Source organism: Castor canadensis, chromosome 5, assembly GCF_047511655.1.
Source record: "Castor canadensis chromosome 5, mCasCan1.hap1v2, whole genome shotgun sequence".
NCBI classification, from domain to species: domain Eukaryota; kingdom Metazoa; phylum Chordata; class Mammalia; order Rodentia; family Castoridae; genus Castor; species Castor canadensis.
In genome coordinates this window covers 159,268,585-159,287,294 of record NC_133390.1, presented here as the reverse complement: position 1 = coordinate 159,287,294, position 18,710 = coordinate 159,268,585, and the positions used below count along the sequence as shown (strand labels likewise).

Sequence of the window (18,710 nt, the reverse complement as noted above, 5' to 3'; positions counted from 1 at the left end):
GGACCAGGAGGCCCCCTAAGCCTGAGTCCCCGCTGTGGGGCTCAGTGCCAAGAGCCCCCATGAGCCATGGCCTCGAAAGGGCAGCGGTGATTTTTTTTTCACATAAATATATCGCACTTAAATGAATTTAGACAGCATGACATCAGAGAGTAATTAAATTGGTTTGGGTTGGAATTCCGTTTCCAATTCCTGAGTTCAGGTTTGTAAAAGATTTTTCTGAGCACCTGCAGGTGTGTGTGTGTGTGTGTGTGTGTGTGTGTGTGTGTGAAGTATTTTCACTGGAAAGGATTCAAAACTAGAAGGAAAAAAAAAAAAAAAAACTGGAGCACACAGGCAGCATTACGCCATTCTTCCTTCTTGGAAAAATCCCTCAGCCTTATACAAGCCTCCTTCAAGCCCTCAGTCAGTTGTGCGGGAGAAAGGGGGCGGTCGGCTTTCTCCTTTCAAGAACAAGTTATTTTCAGCTGCTGACTGGAGACGGTGCACGTCTGGATACCGGAGCATTTCCACTATGGGACTGGATACAGACACACGCCCGGCGGACTTCAAGAGTCTCAGACTGAGCAGAGAGCCCTTCCTGCTGTTGCTGCCACTGCTTCTGAAGATCTGCTCCTTTCATGGTTTTTCCTGCCAAGCCAGAGGCACCTTCGCTGCTGCCGCCTTTCTCTGTGGTGTCATTCAGCGGCTGGCCAGAGGATGAGACTCCCCAAACTCCTCACTTTCTTGCTTTGGCACCTGACTTGGCTGGACCTGGAATTCATCTGCACTGTGTTGGGTGCCCCTGACTTGGGCCAGAGACCCCCGGGGGCTAGGCCAGGATTGGCCAAAGCAGAGCCTAAGGAGAAGGCCCCCCTGGCCCGGAACATCTTTAGGCCAGGGGGTCACAGCTATGGTGGGGGGGCCACCAATGCCAGGGCAAAGGGAGGCTCTGGGCAGGCACAAGCCAAGAAGGATGAACCCAAAAAGCTGCCCCCTAGATCTGGTGGCCCTGAACCTAAGCCAGGATCCCCTCCCCAGACCAGGCAGGCTGCAGCACGGACTGTAACCCCAAAAGGACAGCTTTCTGGGGGCAAGGCACCCCCAAAGGCAGGAACTGTCCCCAGCTCCTTCCTGCTGAAGAAGGCCAGGGAGCCTGGGCCCCCTCGAGAGCCCAAGGAGCCTTTCCGCCCGCCCCCCATCACACCCCACGAGTACATGCTCTCGCTGTACAAGACGCTGTCCGATGCTGACAGAAAGGGAGGCAACAGCAGCGTGAAGTTGGAGGCTGGCCTGGCCAACACCATCACCAGCTTTATTGACAAAGGGCAAGGTGAGGGGTTGGGGTGGCAGGGAGGGGCATCTGCACGCACCAAGGGGCTTCCAGATCCCCAACACTGCACAAGTAGGGGACAGTGTGTGCATTTAGCCTGGGGTGGGTACCTGGGACTTATGTCACACATACCAGATCCAGGCTGCTAGTGTGTCAGCACTGGAGGGCACCTAGAGATCACCATGTCCAGTCCCTGCAAGGTGCAGAAATGGGTGCTAAAGCCTGCAAAGGAGACAAGACCTGCCAATTGGTGGTAGTTAGAAACTAGACCCCAAGACTTTTGATTGCCAGGCCATGCTTTGTACCTACATGGGTTGGCCAAACTTTCAACGCTCCAGATTTTCTTCTAGCAGAGAAAAATGAATATTGAGACCTTGTAGTTATTCAACTTTGCTCTCAGGTTAGGTGGCAGAGGGGGCAGGACAGGTGAAGATAGAAAAGAGGGCATTTTAGAGTCATGGAAGGAGGCAGCACACCTAGGGTCTAACTCACAATGTGATCTTGGGAAAAACCCTTCTCACCTCAGGGTCTCAGTTTTCCCATGTATACACTGATACGGGGTTGGACTGGAGCATTTCTGAGAGCCCTTCAAATGTGCAAACTTTGTGCTCTATGTTAACACATGTCATTTTCATCATTAACTCTTGCTTCTCCCTCTGCCCACCTACTGTTAGTGCCTCAGCTGTACCTCTCAACTTGCTGTGTGATCTCAGTAAGTCCTTTTTCCTCTCAGAGCCTTGATTTCTCAACAGTGTGAAGAAGGAGGTAGACTGCTGGTTGTTGGGGTTGCTTGCAGCTCACATGGTCTGGTTCTGTGTCCTGGGGCTTTGGCTGGCAGAGTGGGGGAGGGGCCGGAGAGTGGGAGAGGCTCCTCATTAGAGCTGGCAGGGGGTGGGGGAGGCACAGAGGCAGCAGGTCTGGCTGAGGTGGGGGAGGTGGCCTGGCTGCTTGCCCAGCCAGGAAAAGCTGTGACCCCTTGAGGGCTCATAAAATAACTCCTTGTGTCCCCCCAGCACTGAGGGAGCCTGGGGAGGAGGAGATGGGGGAGTTTAAAGGCCTAATTAGTTACCTTCTAAAGCAATATATGAATGTTCCCCAATGGCAAATTGGTATTTAGGAAGGAGGGCATGCTGATTCAGAGATACTACTGAGCTACACACACACACACACACACACCCACACACACCCCATCTCATGTATATGCATGGCATCATACTCATATATATAATAAACACCCTTCGAATAGTCACATAAGCCCAAATGTACATACATCTAACATGTCACTCACACATACATTACATATTCACACATGAGCCCAATCAAACACATGCACACATGCAATGTCACACTCACACACCTAGCCATGGATATACACCAAAATGATTGATCGGTAAGCCAAAGAAATTGGGTTGTAGACCGACTTTGTCATTAACTTGCTGCGTGACTCAAGTCAGTCCCCATTTCTGTGCTTCATTCATAAAATAAGAACAGTAAGATCTCCTTTAAATATAGTGAAAGAAGCTCAAGACCAGGTATGAAGATAGTAGGCTAGAGCTCTCTCTCTGTTGTTTTCTAGCTGAGTGACCTTGAGCAAGTCTCCTACCTTCTCTGAGCTTTGGGTTCCTCGTCTGGGAATATGGGTAATTTTAGCATACACATGAGATACCAAGTGGTATCATGGATAGGGAAGAGATAGGTAGGAGACAGTTATAAGGCAGATGACTCTAATACACATAGATCATTGCCAAAACACCCAGAATCATTCAAATCACCCACAGCCACACCTAAAGAGAAACACCTCTACTTGGTCAGCTGTATAGGAAGTACCCACATTTTGAAAAGGGCTCACAGTGATTTGGGTGTTGGCCTTTGTCACAGTAGGGAAGAGGTTAAAGAGAGCTCTTTTAAAAGAGAGAGACTGGGGCCCTTCCTGGAGACCTTGAGGTGACCAGCTCCTTTGGCGAGGTTGTAGGAATTGACTTCTGGCTATTCTCTCCAGATGACCGAGGTCCTGTGGTCAGGAAGCAGAGGTACGTGTTTGACATTAGTGCCCTGGAGAAGGACGGGTTGCTGGGGGCTGAGCTACGGATCTTTCGGAAGAAGCCCTCTGACACAGCCAAACCAGTGGGCCCTGGCGGTGGGCGGACTGCCCAGCTGAAGCTGTCCAGCTGCCCCAGCGGCCAGCAACCAGCAGCCTTGCTGGATGTGCGCTCTGTGCCAGGCCTGGATGGAACTGGCTGGGAGGTGTTCGACATCTGGAAGCTCTTCCGAAACTTTAAGAACTCAGCCCAGCTGTGCTTGGAGCTGGAGGCCTGGGAACGGGGCCGGGCTGTGGACCTCCGTGGCCTGGGTTTTGACCGAGTTGCCCGGCAGGTCCACGAGAAGGCTCTGTTCCTGGTGTTTGGCCGTACCAAGAAACGAGACCTGTTCTTTAATGAGATTAAAGCCCGCTCTGGCCAGGATGACAAGACTGTGTACGAGTACCTGTTCAGCCAGCGGCGGAAGCGGCGGGCCCCACTGGCCACTCGCCAAGGCAAGAGACCCAGCAAGAACCTCAAGGCCCGCTGCAGTCGGAAGGCCCTGCACGTGAACTTCAAGGACATGGGCTGGGACGACTGGATCATTGCACCTCTTGAATACGAGGCCTTCCACTGCGAGGGGTTGTGTGAGTTCCCATTGCGTTCCCACCTGGAGCCCACAAACCATGCGGTTATCCAGACCTTGATGAACTCCATGGACCCGGAGTCCACACCACCCACCTGCTGTGTGCCCACACGGCTAAGTCCCATCAGCATCCTCTTCATTGACTCTGCCAACAACGTGGTGTATAAGCAGTACGAGGATATGGTTGTGGAGTCTTGTGGCTGTAGGTAGCAGCACTGGCCCTCTGTCTTCTGGGGTGGCACATCCTGACAGCCCTTCCTTGAATTCCTGGAATCACAGAAGGATGATGAAGCCTTAGCTAACAGCATCTACAGAGCCCTTGGGAAAGGGGATTTCAGCAGCTTTGTTCACTGAATGCAACTTATCCATAAGTCCCCATCTGAGGATTGCCGCCTTTCTGCTCCTCTGACTGGCGGGATGGGCCCAGGGGACACACTTTTGAATGGGACTGGGACCCATGCATTTACCAATGAAACTCAGCCAACCACCTCTCCTCACCTGGGACTCTTCAGCCTTGGGACTCTCCAGGACAGTCTGGTGTTATCCTAAGCATTTCCTGGGTGCTTGATCTTTCAATTACTTTTGTGCCTGGTCACTTTCTGCTCTTAGGGCAGTTGAGATTCTGATTGGGCCAGGGTGGAAGAGAGGGGGAGAGGGCTTGGGCAGGGGTGAGGAGTATGAGGCTGTTACACTGCTAGATTAAAATATACATTGATGAGATAAAAAGCAAAACTGTGCCTAAAACTGTAGCAGATTTCTTATTTACTCCAGAGTACCCATGACCCCTCAAAGAATTCTTGACCCATGAAGGGAAGGTGGGTTGCCTCAAGTAAAAACTGTTTCCCAGCCCTGGACACCACCCCCACTCCTGGGAACTGAAACAGAATGGAGCAGAAAGTGTGGCTGGGCAGGGCCAGGGCTCACCTCTTACCTCATTCCTGTTCCTTCCAAAGGCCCATTGGTCCCCAGCTCCATCTGCTCCGTTGGGGCCTGGCAGCAGGATTACAGTTTTACATTCCTCAGTTGATTTGTTGTCTCCAAAATGGATCTCTAAATGAGAGAGATATTGGAGGTTTTATTTCCTTTAAAATCATCCCTTTTTCGTTTCTTCCCTCCAATACTCACAGAATTTACTGGGCTCCACTAAGGCAGCCATCTTTTTCTCCACTAGGCTGCCAGGGGTGGTCTCTTCTCTATGGGGGCATTTCCTTTTGGCCATGATCACTGTTTCTTGCAGGACTTTGTCTGTGACCATGCTGCCCTCCAGCTCGGCACCATCAATGCTCTTCACTGCTTAGTCATCAGCTCCCACAGCTCAAGTCAGAGATGGATCCCCCTCCCTTTACATTTTCCCTATATAAATACATAATCATATATGAGACAAATGATCTCCTTATTGACTTCAGACTGATCAATAGTGCCAGGCACACTCTGACAATGTTTCCTGCTTGGGGCTTGGACTAGAGTAAATGCTCACTCCCTTTTCTCAGATAGACTCTTTGGGGAGGTATGGAACATGAACTTTTGGGAGAGGAACACAGCATTCTGGGGTAAAAATGTAGGCACCTGGATCCTCAGGCTGAATGGCTTAAGGCCAGATTCTACCTGGCTGAAGAGAGAGACACAGGGAGGTCTATGAGAAGTCCAAGCCTCTGGTCCCCGCCCAGGGGGCCTCAAAATTTTCCCCACCTTTGTCCAGCTGGGTCTTTGATTCCTGGGGCTCCCAGCTTTGGCTCAAGAGAAGAGATTCCTGTCCAACATGGGCAGATCTTGTGTCCTTTCCCTCTAGGCGTGAAACTTGGGTTGTCAGGACTTGAAGCAAGAGCCCAGTGTAAGGGCAGCCTACCTTTCAGCTGTCTCCTTGGTTTAGAGACCATTACCTGTCCCAGAGGGGCCAGATTAAGCCTGGAACAGAGTTCTCCTTAGCCAGGCTTCATTGCGCTTGGCTAGTGGTGAGTGTGGGAGCTCTGGAAGTAGACAAAGGAGCTGCCATGGCAGACAGAGGCCTGGTGTGTATGAGAGGAGAATGAGCCTGGAAGGCTAGGGAAGCCAAAGAAATGATTGTGGATACAGAGAGAACAGTGTAGTAGCTGGGTGGTCAGAAACCCAAGGGCAGAGAGATGGGGGATGAAGGGATCACAGGTGTTGCTGGCTACCATAAGTACTTATTTCCTGAGCTGCATGTCCCTGGTTTCTTGGAAAGTTCTGATATACTAGAACTTCTCTCTGCCTTAGCCCCAGGAGAGCATTACCTGGGCCTTAGTACTCTTCCTGCTAAAGGCCTAGGTTTTGAATGGCTGGTCATAGCTTTGACTGAACACCCTAGAACCTTCCTCTGCCACCTCAACCTGCCTGGGAACTCTTTCACAAAGGAGTCACTCAGATTGTGAATCCTCTCCCAAGACTCTAGGGATCCAACCTGATCATTGTGGGTAGGAATCTGGGCAGCAGATTCCTTAGAAAATACTCTCACCCCATCACCTCTAGCTCTAGTCATAGGAGGAGTGTGTAGTACATTCTTGGTCAAAGAGTACAGAGCTTATGTCATACTTCATAGTTCACATTCTCCCATCCATAGTCTAGTAGCTCTGAAAGGCTCAAAAGACTGTTCAGTTTCAAACTTCAGTTCTGTCAGTTAGAAATCTTGCATAGATAATAATTTCCTGAATCTTGGTTTCCTTGTATTTATTTATTTATTTATTTAATCATAGTATTGTTATACTACTGGTACATAATGACATTTACAAAAGTTCTTACAATATATCATAGTTGAATTCACCCTGTTTTTAACAAGAAAGAGAGAGAGAGAAGAGTAGAGAAGAGAACTGGGGATAAATAATATACCTGTTTCATAGGGCTGACTGTGAGGCTATGAAAAGCAATTGACATAGTAGCTGGCAGAGTAAGTATTAGTAAGAATTGTCATTTTTGTGCCTCAAACTGTCCTAAGAAGTAAGAAACACAAGGACGATTATTTTCCTGCCATTTTTTTTTTAATATGGAATGCTTCACGAATTTGCATGTCATCCTTGCGCAGGGACCATGCTAATCTTCTCTGTATCATTCCAATTTTAGTATATGTGCTGCCGAAGCGAGCACTTTCCCTGCCATTTTTATAAATAAGAAGCTGATTTCCAGAGAGGAAGTGGTAACCACAGGTCTCCCTGTTCTTTGGACCTACTCTTCTGGGCACCTGACTCCATTGCCTCTGGTCCTGGCAGGCAGTTGAGTCACTTCCTTGGCTCTTGGCTCCCTGGCCTCAAAAGCATTTCCTTGGGGATACACCATGCTGTTAGTTCCTTGGGAGAAATAGCAGAGCAGAGTTTAGGGCAGGGAACATGAGAGGCCCTGAGGGGAGGAAAGAGGAGAGGTTTCTAGTGCTCTGCTCCCCTTCCACACCCCCATGTTCCAGGGTCACAACAGCAGAAACAAATTCTCTAGGACTTGGGACACACCCTTGGGTAGCCTCTTGAACTTCAGACTTCCCAACTAGCTTCTCTGATTTGAGCACAGAAGTAAAGAAGCATAGTAGGGAAGGGTTAGTTGCACATGCTTGGGAATCAGGCAGATCTAAGTTCCAGCCTAGTTCCATCACTTTCCAGCAGAGTGACCTTGGTCAAGTTATTTAATTTCTCAGAGCCTCAGTTTCCCTATCTGTAAAAGAGGGATGATATCAAATTTATCAGCTTGAGATTCAGGAGAGAGGGAATTCATTCATTCCATAAATCTTTGATCCAGTCATTCACTCATTAATCAATGAATATTTATTGAGGGTCTTCTAAGGGCCAGACACTATGTTGAATGTTGGCATAATGACAACACCACAATTGTTTATGTTTACCAAGGGCTTATCATGTGCTAGGTATTTGTGCATCATATTTTATTTTTGGTGATACTGGGATCTGAACTCACAGGTTTGTGCTCACTAGGCCATGCCTCCAGCCCTTTTTTCTCTGATTATACTGGAGATAGTTTCTCACTTTTTGCCCAGGCTGGCCTGTATAGTGATCCTCCTCACTTTTTGCCAGGCTGGCCTATATAGTGATCTTCCTATTTTAAGTTTTCTGCCCTCACTGGGATGACAGGCGCACACCATCATGCCCAGCTACTGGTTGAGATGGGGTCTCATGATTTTTTGGTCCTGGCTAGCCTTGAACCACCATCCTCCTGAACTCATCCTCCCAAGGAGCTAGGATTTCGTGCATGAGCCACTGGTGCCCAGTTCTACTTGTGCACTTTACAAGAATTTTCTTACCTTGCAAAGATTCTGTCTTTAAGGATCATGTATAAGTGGAAAAGAGAGGCTGGAGGAATGGCTCAAGTGGTAGAACACCTGCCTAGCAAGTACAAGGCTCTGTGCTCTAAACCCCAGTACCGTCAAAACTAAAAAAAAAAAAAAAAAAAAAAAAAAAAAAAATGCATTTCGTAAGTGGAAAAGAAAATAAAGACCTCAAATGGTGTTGGAATAAGATAGGCTGAATCAGAGGAAAGGAAATAAAGCAAGCAAAAAAGTCACATTATATACCTACATTCATGAAACAAACTGCACAAGTACAGGATGCAAAAAAAATGTGATTTCATAACTTCACATGAGAAATAAATGGTGTTATAGATGGTTGTGAATTCAGTGAATTATAATATAGTTGCCTAAACGCTAATACAAGTATGAGCTTCAGGGCTGGGGGTATAGCTCAGTGGCACCTTGCCCACGAGGTGTGAAATCCTGATCCCCAGCATTGCAAAAAAAAAAAAAGTATGGGCTTCATTAATAGACATGTATCATACAAACATAAGGAAGCTGTAGTTCCACTCTGTTTAGTGATTTTCTGACTTCTTCATGTAGGCCATAGTGGGAGGGACTGAGGATATACTAGTGAGAGGTCTAGAAATAATGTCTTGTGAGATTCAGCAGAAGAAACAAGAGATATAGAGACAGAGAAGAAGGAAGAGAAAGAAGAGGGCAGCAGCAGTTTAGAGGAAACATGATCACAGCCTTCAGGAACTGAAAGACTACAGTGAGTAAAAGAGACATGATCAGTTTGTGTAGTTTCAGAGGATAGATCTATGCACAAAGAGATGAATACAAAATGCTGTCATTGTTGTGCAGTTCCTGGTACTCAGTACTGTGCTAAATGCTTTCATCCTTATTTCACTCATTCCTGTAAGCATCTACTAAATAACTGCCTAATACCCATTTTACAGATGAGCTACTATATTAGATTTCTCTTTGGAAGTCTTCAGATGAATTTAAAGGAGAATTTTTTTTTTTTTTTTTTGTGGCAGCACTGGGGTTTGAACTTGGGGTCTCACACTTGTTAAACAAGTGCTCTTACTGCTTAAGCCACTCCACCAGCCCTTTTTTGTGATGGGTTTTTTTGAGATAGGGTCTCAGGAACTATTTGCCTGGGGCTAGCTTTGAAATGTGATCCTCCTGATCTCTGCCTCCTGAGTAGCTACGATTACAGGAATGAGCCACTGGCGCCTGGCTAAAGGAGAATTTTTAAGTCTAAGAATGGACTAGGCAAAATACCAAGTTCTCTTTGGCCAAGAAGAGTTGGATAATTAATTGGGAAACTGAAAAACGATTGGAATACGGTATAGGGGAAAGAGAAAGTGGGAGGGAAGCTGACTGAATACTAGAGTTACTTCTAATTCTGCACACTTAACACAGGTCAGAGCTCTGGAGTCACACTGCCTGAAATCAAATTCCACCCTTGCCTCTTATTAGCTGTATGATCTTGGGAAAAGTCAACACATCTTTCCTGAAGCTTCCTCATATGTCAAATGGGGACTGTAACAGTTCCTATGTTTTAAAGGCTGTTGGAAGGGTTATACATAATACACATAGACAATCCTTCGCATAATGTCTGCCCATAGTAAGTACTCAATAAATCATAGCTATAATTATTATAGTATAATTATCATTTTGATGGGATTAGGGCTTAAACTCAGGGCTCCACATTTGCAAAGCAGGCTACACCTCCAGTTCATTTTGCTCTGGTTATTTTGGAGACGGAGTCTCTCAAACTATTTGCCTGGGCTGGTCTCAAATGGACATCCTCCAGATCTCAGCCTCCCAGGTAGCTAGGATTACAGGCATGAGCTCTTCTTTTTCTTTTGTGTTTTCTCCAAGAAATAAGTTAAATGGTTATATGACTCTGCTGTGTTTGTTGACTAAACAATTTTTGTATTCAAAAGCAGCTTTTAGGAGAGTGGAGATGTAGCTCACGGGTAAAGTGCTTGCCTAACATGTACAAGGTCCTTGGTTCAACTCCCAGTACTGCAAAACAAAAACAAAAACAAAAACAAAAAAAAACACAGCTCACAGTATACTTGTATAAATAGACATGCAAACACATAATTTCCATTTAAAGTGCTATGAGCTAGGGGAGGTGGTACATGCCTAGTCTGTTACTGGGGAGGCTGAGGCAGGGTTGCTTGAGTCCAGGAATTCAAGGCCAGCCTGGGCAACACAGTGTATAGTGTTTGTCTAGCATGTGCAAGATCTTGGGGATGGAAACAAACTTCACATCCACCAAATTGATGTCTTCTAAGGGAACAAACATGTATATACATATGAATGCATTTAAAAAGACCTGAGAAAACCAGGCTCTGGTGGCTCAGTCTTGTAATCCTAGCTACTCAGGAGGCAGAGATCAGGGTTCGAAGCCAGCCTGGGGAAATATTTGCAAGCTCCTATCTCGAAAAACCCCCTTTACAAAAAAGGGCTGATGGAGTGGCTCAAGGTGTAGTCCCTGAGTTCAAGCTCCTGTACCACAAAAAAACAAAACAAAACAAAAAACAACCTGAGAGAAAATTCAACTTTAGAGAGGGTAGAAGAGGCTGGGGATCCAAGTGGTGGTAAAATGTACTTTGGCATTTTCTGTAATGTTTTAATTTTAGAAAAGAAAATGTAATCATACAACACCTATTAATTTAAAATTCATAAAATTTGCTTTGTTTTTGGTGGAATTGGGGTTTGAACTCAGGACTTTGTGCTTGCAAAGCAGGCATTCTACCACGTGAGCTGCACCTTCTAAAATAAATTAATTAAAAAGTAAAGAGTGTTCAACTTTAACTTGGTTCTCCATTTTTCTGGCTTTTTTCTTTCTCTCTTAAAATTTTCTTCACTCCATTAAACTATAATTGCATACCATATGCATTGCTCTGAGTAGAAGAACTCCCCCCACCCCATGTCAGTTTACAGAGAAAATGAAAGCCATCAGAAAGAAAATCGTGTATCAATATTTTCTCTGATCTTCAGCATTGCATTCCAATGTCTCTTGTGCTACCTTGGACTCATTTGCATATTCTATGGTTCGGGTATCTTCCAAAGGTTCACACATTGTAAGCTTGTTCCCTAGGGCGGCAATACCAGGAGATGATCTGGAATCTTTAAGGTGGGGAGTCTAGTGAGAGGTCCTTTAGGTCAAATGAGGGTACTGCCTTACCACAAGAGGGTTATTATAAACCTGAGCCTGGCCTTACCTGGCTCTCTCTAACTTCCTTTTGGCAATATGATTGCTGGCACCCACACATGCTCCTGTGCCCTTGCTATACACCATGGTATGAGGCAACTAAGAAGGAACTCACTAGAATTGGGTCAATGCCACTGCTATGTCAATAAGCCTCCAAAACTGTGAGCTAAGGAAACCTCTTTTCTTCACAAAGTTGGTCTTCCTCAGGTTATTTCATTATAGCAATGAAAAACTAATACAACATAATTTCTGTGTCATATTTGTGTCTTGAAATGTTTCTTTTATCCTTGTCTTACCATATAATGGGACTTGTCTTAATTTATATGTATGTAGAAACACTACATATAAATACTATACATGAGAGCTACCTCATTGCATATAGGAAGTATCTCCATTTAGGCCTGAAAATTCTTCACATGGCAGATTCATGAGGGACATCTTTATATATTGTTTAAGAACAAAACCAAATTTATGCACTAAAATCAAAACCGTTTATATACCATGACCCTACTAATTGTTCTTACATTTTAACATTAAACCCTTTCTATCTATTTTATGTACAGCAGTCAAAATTGACTTTTTTTTAAGGGGGGGAGTACTGGGGTTTGAACTCAGGGCTCACACCTTGAGCTACTTCACCAGTCCTTTTTTGTGATGGATTTTTTTTTTTTTGAGATAGGTTCTCAGGAACTATTATCCCAGGCTGGCTTTAAACTGTGATCCTCCTGATGACTGCCTCCTAAGAAGCTAGGATTACAGGTATGAGCCACCAGTGCCCAGCTAAAGTGGACTTCTTAAACATGAATCAACTAGCCCTCCCTGCTTAATGTATTATGATGGCTTCCTACTATACCTACAATAAAATCTGGACTTGATGGCTTCCTACTATACCTATAATAAAATCTGGACTCGATCTAGAAGTCCTTGAATACTTTACCCTCTGTCTTTTTAACATATCTCTTTTAAATTATTAAGGCTAATTTGAGGACCACACTGGTCTTCTTTGGATTCTTGAAATATACCATTTTTTTTTCCTGCCCTGGGACTATTATCCTGGGGTTTTCTTTCCCTCTGATACAGGGATAGAAGAACATGATAGAATAAATATTTGTGCAGACATATTGGTCAATTGAGAGAGTGGAGTAGGGAGCCTAGAAATAAATCCATGTATTTATAGTCAAATTTTTCTTTCTTTTTTTAATAGTCAATTTTTTTGAGATAAGGTCTTGCTAGGTTTCCCAGGTTGGTCACTCATGGGCTCAAGTGATCCTCTCACCTCAGCCTCCAGAATAGCTTGGACTACAGGCATACATTACCATGACACGCTTGATTTTTTTTTGAGGAATTGAGGATTGAACCCAAAACCTTGCACATGCTAGACAAGTCTCTACGAAGGAACTGTATCCTTAGTCTCCCCTCAATGGATTTTTGACAAGGATGCCAAGTACACAAAATGGGGAAAGGACAGTCTCTTCAAGAAATGGTATTGGGACAAATGGATATCCACATGCAGAAGAATGAAATTAGACCTTTATCTCATACAAAACTCAACTCCATGTTTATTAAAGACCTAAACATCATATCTGAAACTTTGAAATAAACAGAAGGAAAAGTAGGGGGAAAGCTCCATGACATTAGGCTGGGCTATATTGCTTTGGATATGATCCCAAAAGCATAGGCAACAAAAGCAAAAATAGACAAATGGGGTTGTGTCAAACTCAAAAGCTTCTGCACAGCAAAGGAAACAATCAATAGAATGAAGAGCTCATTGGCGGAATGGGAGAAAATATTTGTAAACCATACATCTGATAAGGGGTTAATATCCAAAATATATAAGGAGCTCAACAGCAAGAAAATAAATGATTTGATTAGAAAATAGGGAAAGGATAATCAAAATAGACATTTCTCCAGAGAAGATACAGAAATGGCCAATAAGCATATGAAAAAAAATATGGTTAATCATTAGGGAAATGCATATTAAAACCACAATGAGCTGGGTGTAGTGGTACATACTTGTAACCCCAGTTACTTGGGAGACAGAAATTGGGAGGATTGTGGTTTAAGGCCAGCAGCCAAAAAGATTTCAAGACCCAATCTCAACCAACAACTAGGTACAGTGGTGTGTGTCTGAGGTCTGAGGCTGGCCCTGGGCAAAAATGAGAGATTCCTTTTTTTCTTTTTGGTAGTACTGGGGTTTAAACTCATGGCCTCATGCCTGCTAGGCAGGAGCTCTACCACTTGAGACACTCCACCAGCTCTTTTTTTGATAGATATTTTTGAGGTAGGGTCTCATGAACTATTTGCCCCAGCTGGCTTCAAACTGCAATTCTCCTGATCTCTGCCTCCTGAGTAGCTAAGATTACAGGCGTGAGCCACCAGCTTCTGGCTAAAAATGTGAGACTTTATTGAAAAAAATAACTAAAAAAAAAAAAAAAAAAAAAAAGGATAGGAACATGGCTCAAGTGGTATAGTATCTGCCTAGCAAGTTTGAGGCCCTGAATTAAAATCCTAGTACTGTCAAAAATCCAAATAAAATGAAATACACCAATGAGATATCACTTCACACGTTAGCATAGCTATTAAAACAGGTGTTTATGTGGACGTAGGAAAAAGGGAACCCTTGTACACTATAAATTAGGAATGTAGGAATATACATATGTAGGAATGTAGGACTATAAATATAGGCATTATGGAAAACAGTAAAACTAGAACTCTTTTATGATCCAGCAATCCCACTACTGGCCATATATCTACAGGAGATGACATCAGTATGTCAAAGAGATAGTTGTACTCCCATGTTCACTGCAGCATTAACCACAATCATCAAGATATAGAATCAATCTAAGTGTCCATCAATAGATGAATGGATAAAGAAAATGTGGTTTGTATTCACAACGGACCTGAAAAAAGAAGAAAATTCTGCTACTTGTGAAAACATGGATGAAACTGGAAGACATTAAGTGAAATAAGCCAGGCACAGAAAGACAAGTACTGCATGATCTCACTTACATAGGTAGAATCTAAAAAAAAGCTGAGTTCACAGAAGCTAGAGTTCTCTATGTGATTCTGTAAATTAACTGTTTATCATTTCCTTTTTAACACTTTTTCATTTTTGGTGGTACCGGGGTTTGAACTTAGGGCCTCATATTAGGCATCCACCACTTGAGCCATATCTTTAGCCCTAGGGTTTTTATTTTATCCTCACTGGCTGAACAGACTTTTGTGTGCTTCCCTCCCCACCAGTCTATGAGCTCCATGAAGCCAGTATTCACATGTCTTGTGTCTAGTACACAGTGAACACTCCATGGGTCTTTATTTACTAAATGGAAAGGAAGGAAATCCTTCAACATCCTGGCTCTTCGCTCCCAGTCCAACCCTGCAAAATACACATCTTCTTTCTTCTGCTTTTTTGGGATACAGTGGAAGAGAAATTCTCTAGCTAAGGCCATTCTCTCCCTCTCCTTTATGGGAACTCCTCATATTCTTGATTCTTTCTACTGTATTCTCATCTTTACTAAGCCTTTCCATTAATATTAAGAAGCTCCTATTAAACTACTAACTAGCCACAAAGCTGTCTTAATTCTTAGACTCCTACTCAGTCTCTTTTTGTAAATATTGGGATTCCCTAAGGTCCTGTTTTTGTTTTTTTTAATCCACATTGAAAAAGGGGACTCCTTTTGGGGGTGAAGTCGGGAAAAGAGTGGCTCTGGCAAGAGGCCACTGAGACGTGAGGCGAGGCAGATGAGTATAAGGAGAAGTATAGCAGAGGCCGGGGTCAAGAAGGCGGCGTCCGAGGAGAGCTTGAGCCACTGTGACGCGCAGCATAGCGAACAGAGGCAGGGATGAAACTCACGCAGGGCTTCACAGTCAGGCGCGCGGCCGGGGAGGCGCGCGCGTGCGCACAGCCTCCATGCGCATGCGCCGCCGTTGCTCACCGCCCTTCTGTAAAAGGAGAGAGACAGAGAGAGAGAGAGAGAGAGAGAGAGAGAGAGAGAGGTGGCCGCGGGGATTCCGGAAGTCTACCCTTCACCCGGAAGTGGTTGTTGAAGAACATGGCGTTGCTGATGCGAGTCCTTGTGAGTGCAGGAATAATTTTCTGTGGTCGCATGCCGGGTCTCGGGGTTGGAATCGGAGAGGGCGGGGCGGGAGGAGTGGAAGAAAGTGCGAGAAGAGAGCCTGTGAGGTAGCTGGGCCTCAGGCTGCCTTTCCGCGGGGAAACTGAGGCAGCTTCCCACCTGTCCTTATCCTTAGCTTCTCCCTGGCTTTAGCGTCTCTCTCGAGAATGGAGTGACATCTGACCTTTATTTGAGGGGGTTTGCTTTTCCTCCATCACTCTCTGTTAACCCCGTCCCTCAGGGAGAGGAGCACGTGGGGCACTGATTGGAGACCCTGGTTCTAGTCCATGTTTGTATGATGCACAGTATGACCTTGGGTCACTTCCGGCCCTAGTGGCCTCATGAAAAATGGGGACATTTATCTCTTCGAAGTTCCTTTGGATTCTGAGGTTTTCTGAGTTTGTTTTAGAGACCGTAAATCCGTCCTTATCTGCCCAGTTAAGTGTGACTATAGATTATTAGATCGAAAGTTTCATGAGAACCAGGGCCATACCTTTTGTTTTCATCTTGTCTAGCACAGTGTTTGGCCCGTTCTAGGTGTTAAGTTAATACTTGTTGAATGAGTGAGTGAAAAAAAGACCACGAGACCCATATGGGGAGCTATTGTACCTCCTGAGATTTGGTCTTAAAAAACTCTTGAGATTCACCCTTTCTAGCATATTCTGACCTCTACTAATTAAGGAGAAATAAAGTGATGGTAGAAAAAAGGGTAAGGAGACTACAGAACTTAGTTCTTAGTCATGGAGAGATGGAACATTTTATAATTTTAGCAACTCTTTCAAAAATTAGGTCAAGGTCACTGGTTTTTCATAGCAGACAGTCTTTTCCTGTCTGTTCATGTCTCTGGTTATATTTTGGTTGTTATTTTACACTTATGATTTTAAATCTTTTTCATATATGACTTACTATGACTGCAGTTTTACCTCTTGTAGTCTGTCCCAGCCTAGCAAAGTGCAGAACCCACAGTTGCTGCTCAGGAAATAATTTGAGGAACAGTTCCTACAGCCTAGGGAAGATTTGCTTGGTGAAGTATTGATGTCAAGGCAGAAATTGATTCAGATCTGAGGACAGCTGGTGAAATGCCAGCCAGTATGGTCTAAATGGTGTGTGTGTGTGTGTGTCTCCTGTGTTGGGGATCAAACCCAGGAACACACACAGTAGGCAAATGCTCTACCATTGAGCAATAACTCCAACCTTAAATTATTTAATTTTTAAGATGGATATTTGGGGAAGACAATGAATGAAAAATTTATTGGGCTAGAGACTGAAGTAAACACCTTTGATTTATCTTGGAAGTTAGTGGCTGTTCTACCTGTCTTTAAATATTTTTGTCCCTGAGCATGGGGATTGTTGCAGGTTCATTTCTTAGGTGGTAACATCCACAGAAACCATTTCTCCATCTGCCCTCTTTTTTTCTATACTTTTCTATTTATCTTTTATGATACAATGTAAGATTAGATAAGAAAAATCCCTTTCACTTTATACTCTGATTTCCTGAGGCCTTCTTAGCTTATATTGTGATAAAGCAATGGAAATGTCCTTAAGATTAGTTCAAAAGTGGCAGTTAATGTGAAAATAGAAGGTATTTTGATCACCTACTCTGAAGAGGCATTTGGGCTAGACACTGTGAGAAGTTCTTAAGTACAGTAAAGTGCACCTATCTAGGAGTCTGAAAAGTCTTGGTTGAAAGGTTGGTCCACTCCTTACTATGGGTGGGACTTTGGGCAAGTCATTTAACTTCTCTAAGCCTCAGATCTTCTTGTTCAGTTAGATTGTTAGGGTTGACCAAAGAATCAAGTGATAAAAGTTATGTTTAAATGATTTCTTCCTTTCTTTTTAATTCAGCAGCTATTTTGAGTGTTTACTACATTGTAGGAACTATGCAAGGTATTGTGCATGAAAAACAATCTTATTCTCAAGTTTATGATCTAATAGAGAAATCCTATAGAAAATTACTAATACAATACTTGGAAACCTATACTTGAAATCTGTACCAGGTACTGTGGGAGCAGAGTAGAGAGGCATTTGACGACAAGGGAAGAGCTGCTTAGACTTAGTAAGAACATTAGGTAGAGAATGAGGAAAGGACATAGAGAAGAAGAACTAGCTTACTCTAATAAAACTGGACAATCAAGGAGCTGTAAATAAATCTGTTTAATTGAATTCAGGTACACTCATGGAGAAATGGCCAGTGAAGCCTTGGTTATTATGGTTAGGAGATTGAAGTTCATCCTGTAGGCAGAGGGGAGACTTTGAAATATTTTAAGCACCAGTAGATTTATTTTTAAAGACTTTTGATTCACTTGCTATTTTTTTTTTCTTTTTTTTGTGGTATTGGGGTTTGAACTCTGCCTCTTGCTTGCTAGACAGGTATTCTACCACTTGAATCATTCCCTAGCTTTAGTAATTTTTCAAATAGGGTGTTTTATTTTTGCCTGGGGCCAGCTTTAGACCAGAGAATCCTCTTATCTATGCCTCCTGCCTTTATGCCACCATGCCATGAGATGAGATAGGGTCTCATCTCAACAAAGTCATTTTTGCCAGAGTTGGCCTCGAACTGAGATCCTTCTGATCTCTGCTTCCCAAGTAGCTGGGATTACAGGAATGAACCATTCTGCCCGGCCTCATTGTATTTTTTCTTAACTTAGGTTTTTTTCCTTTAAATTGAGGTATAACTGACATACAATGAATTGTACTTATTTAGTTGTATAATTTGATAAATTCTGACTTAGGTATATACCTGAAAAACCATTACTACCCTAAAAGTAACAAACATATTCATAACTTCAAAATTTTTCCTGTGCTTCTTTGTAACTATTCTCTCCTATTGCTTTCTCCTCCACACAAGTACCACTGATGGTGGGGGATGTCTTTCATTTTTAAGTTGAAATTTTAAAAATTATTTTGAGTTGGAAGTTGGTGACTTATGCTTGTAATCCTAGCTGCTTGGGAGGCTGACATTGGGAGGATCAAGGTTTGAGGCCATCCTGGGCAAATTGTTTGTGAAACCACATTTCCAAAATAACCAAAGCAAAATGGACTCTGGAAGTGTGGCTTAAGTGATAGAGTGCCTGCTTGGCAAGGCCAAAGCCTTGAGGCCCTGAGTTCAAACCTCAGTCCCACCAAAAAACAAAAATTATTTGG

The 18,710-nt window shown here is 43.9% G+C and overlaps 2 protein-coding genes and 1 non-coding gene across 8 annotated transcripts in view; 2 read left to right on the top strand and 1 right to left on the bottom strand.

The window, feature by feature from the left end:
- Positions 1 to 4,766, top strand: part of Gdf5 (growth differentiation factor 5) — a 61,581-nt gene extending 56,815 nt beyond the window's left edge. For 2 of the 3 annotated variants that reach the window (XR_012448226.1, XR_012448225.1), the window contains exon 3: positions 3,309 to 3,396. Coding sequence is in view for 1 of the 3 variants with exons in the window: in XM_020156828.2 (XP_020012417.1) it covers positions 697 to 1,309; positions 3,309 to 4,183 (1,488 nt within the window). In the remaining 2 variants the exon portion in view is untranslated. Of the gene's footprint in view, positions 1 to 355; positions 1,310 to 3,308 lie in introns of those variants that run through there. The other variant, XM_020156828.2, reaches the window with a different exon arrangement.
- A 2,199-nt stretch (positions 4,767 to 6,965) lies between these two features.
- On the bottom strand, positions 6,966 to 7,072 carry LOC141423560 (U6 spliceosomal RNA). Its single transcript, XR_012448405.1, has one exon. It is a non-coding gene; the product is annotated as a U6 spliceosomal RNA (small nuclear RNA).
- An 8,340-nt stretch (positions 7,073 to 15,412) lies between these two features.
- Positions 15,413 to 18,710, top strand: part of Uqcc1 (ubiquinol-cytochrome c reductase complex assembly factor 1) — a 91,422-nt gene continuing 88,124 nt past the window's right edge. For 3 of the 4 annotated variants that reach the window (XM_074074624.1, XM_074074621.1, XM_074074620.1), the window contains exon 1: positions 15,413 to 15,527. In XM_074074624.1, coding sequence (XP_073930725.1) covers positions 15,504 to 15,527 — 24 coding nt within the window. In that variant the 5' untranslated portion in view covers positions 15,413 to 15,503. The remainder of the gene's footprint in view (positions 15,528 to 18,710) is intronic. The other variant, XM_074074622.1, reaches the window with a different exon arrangement.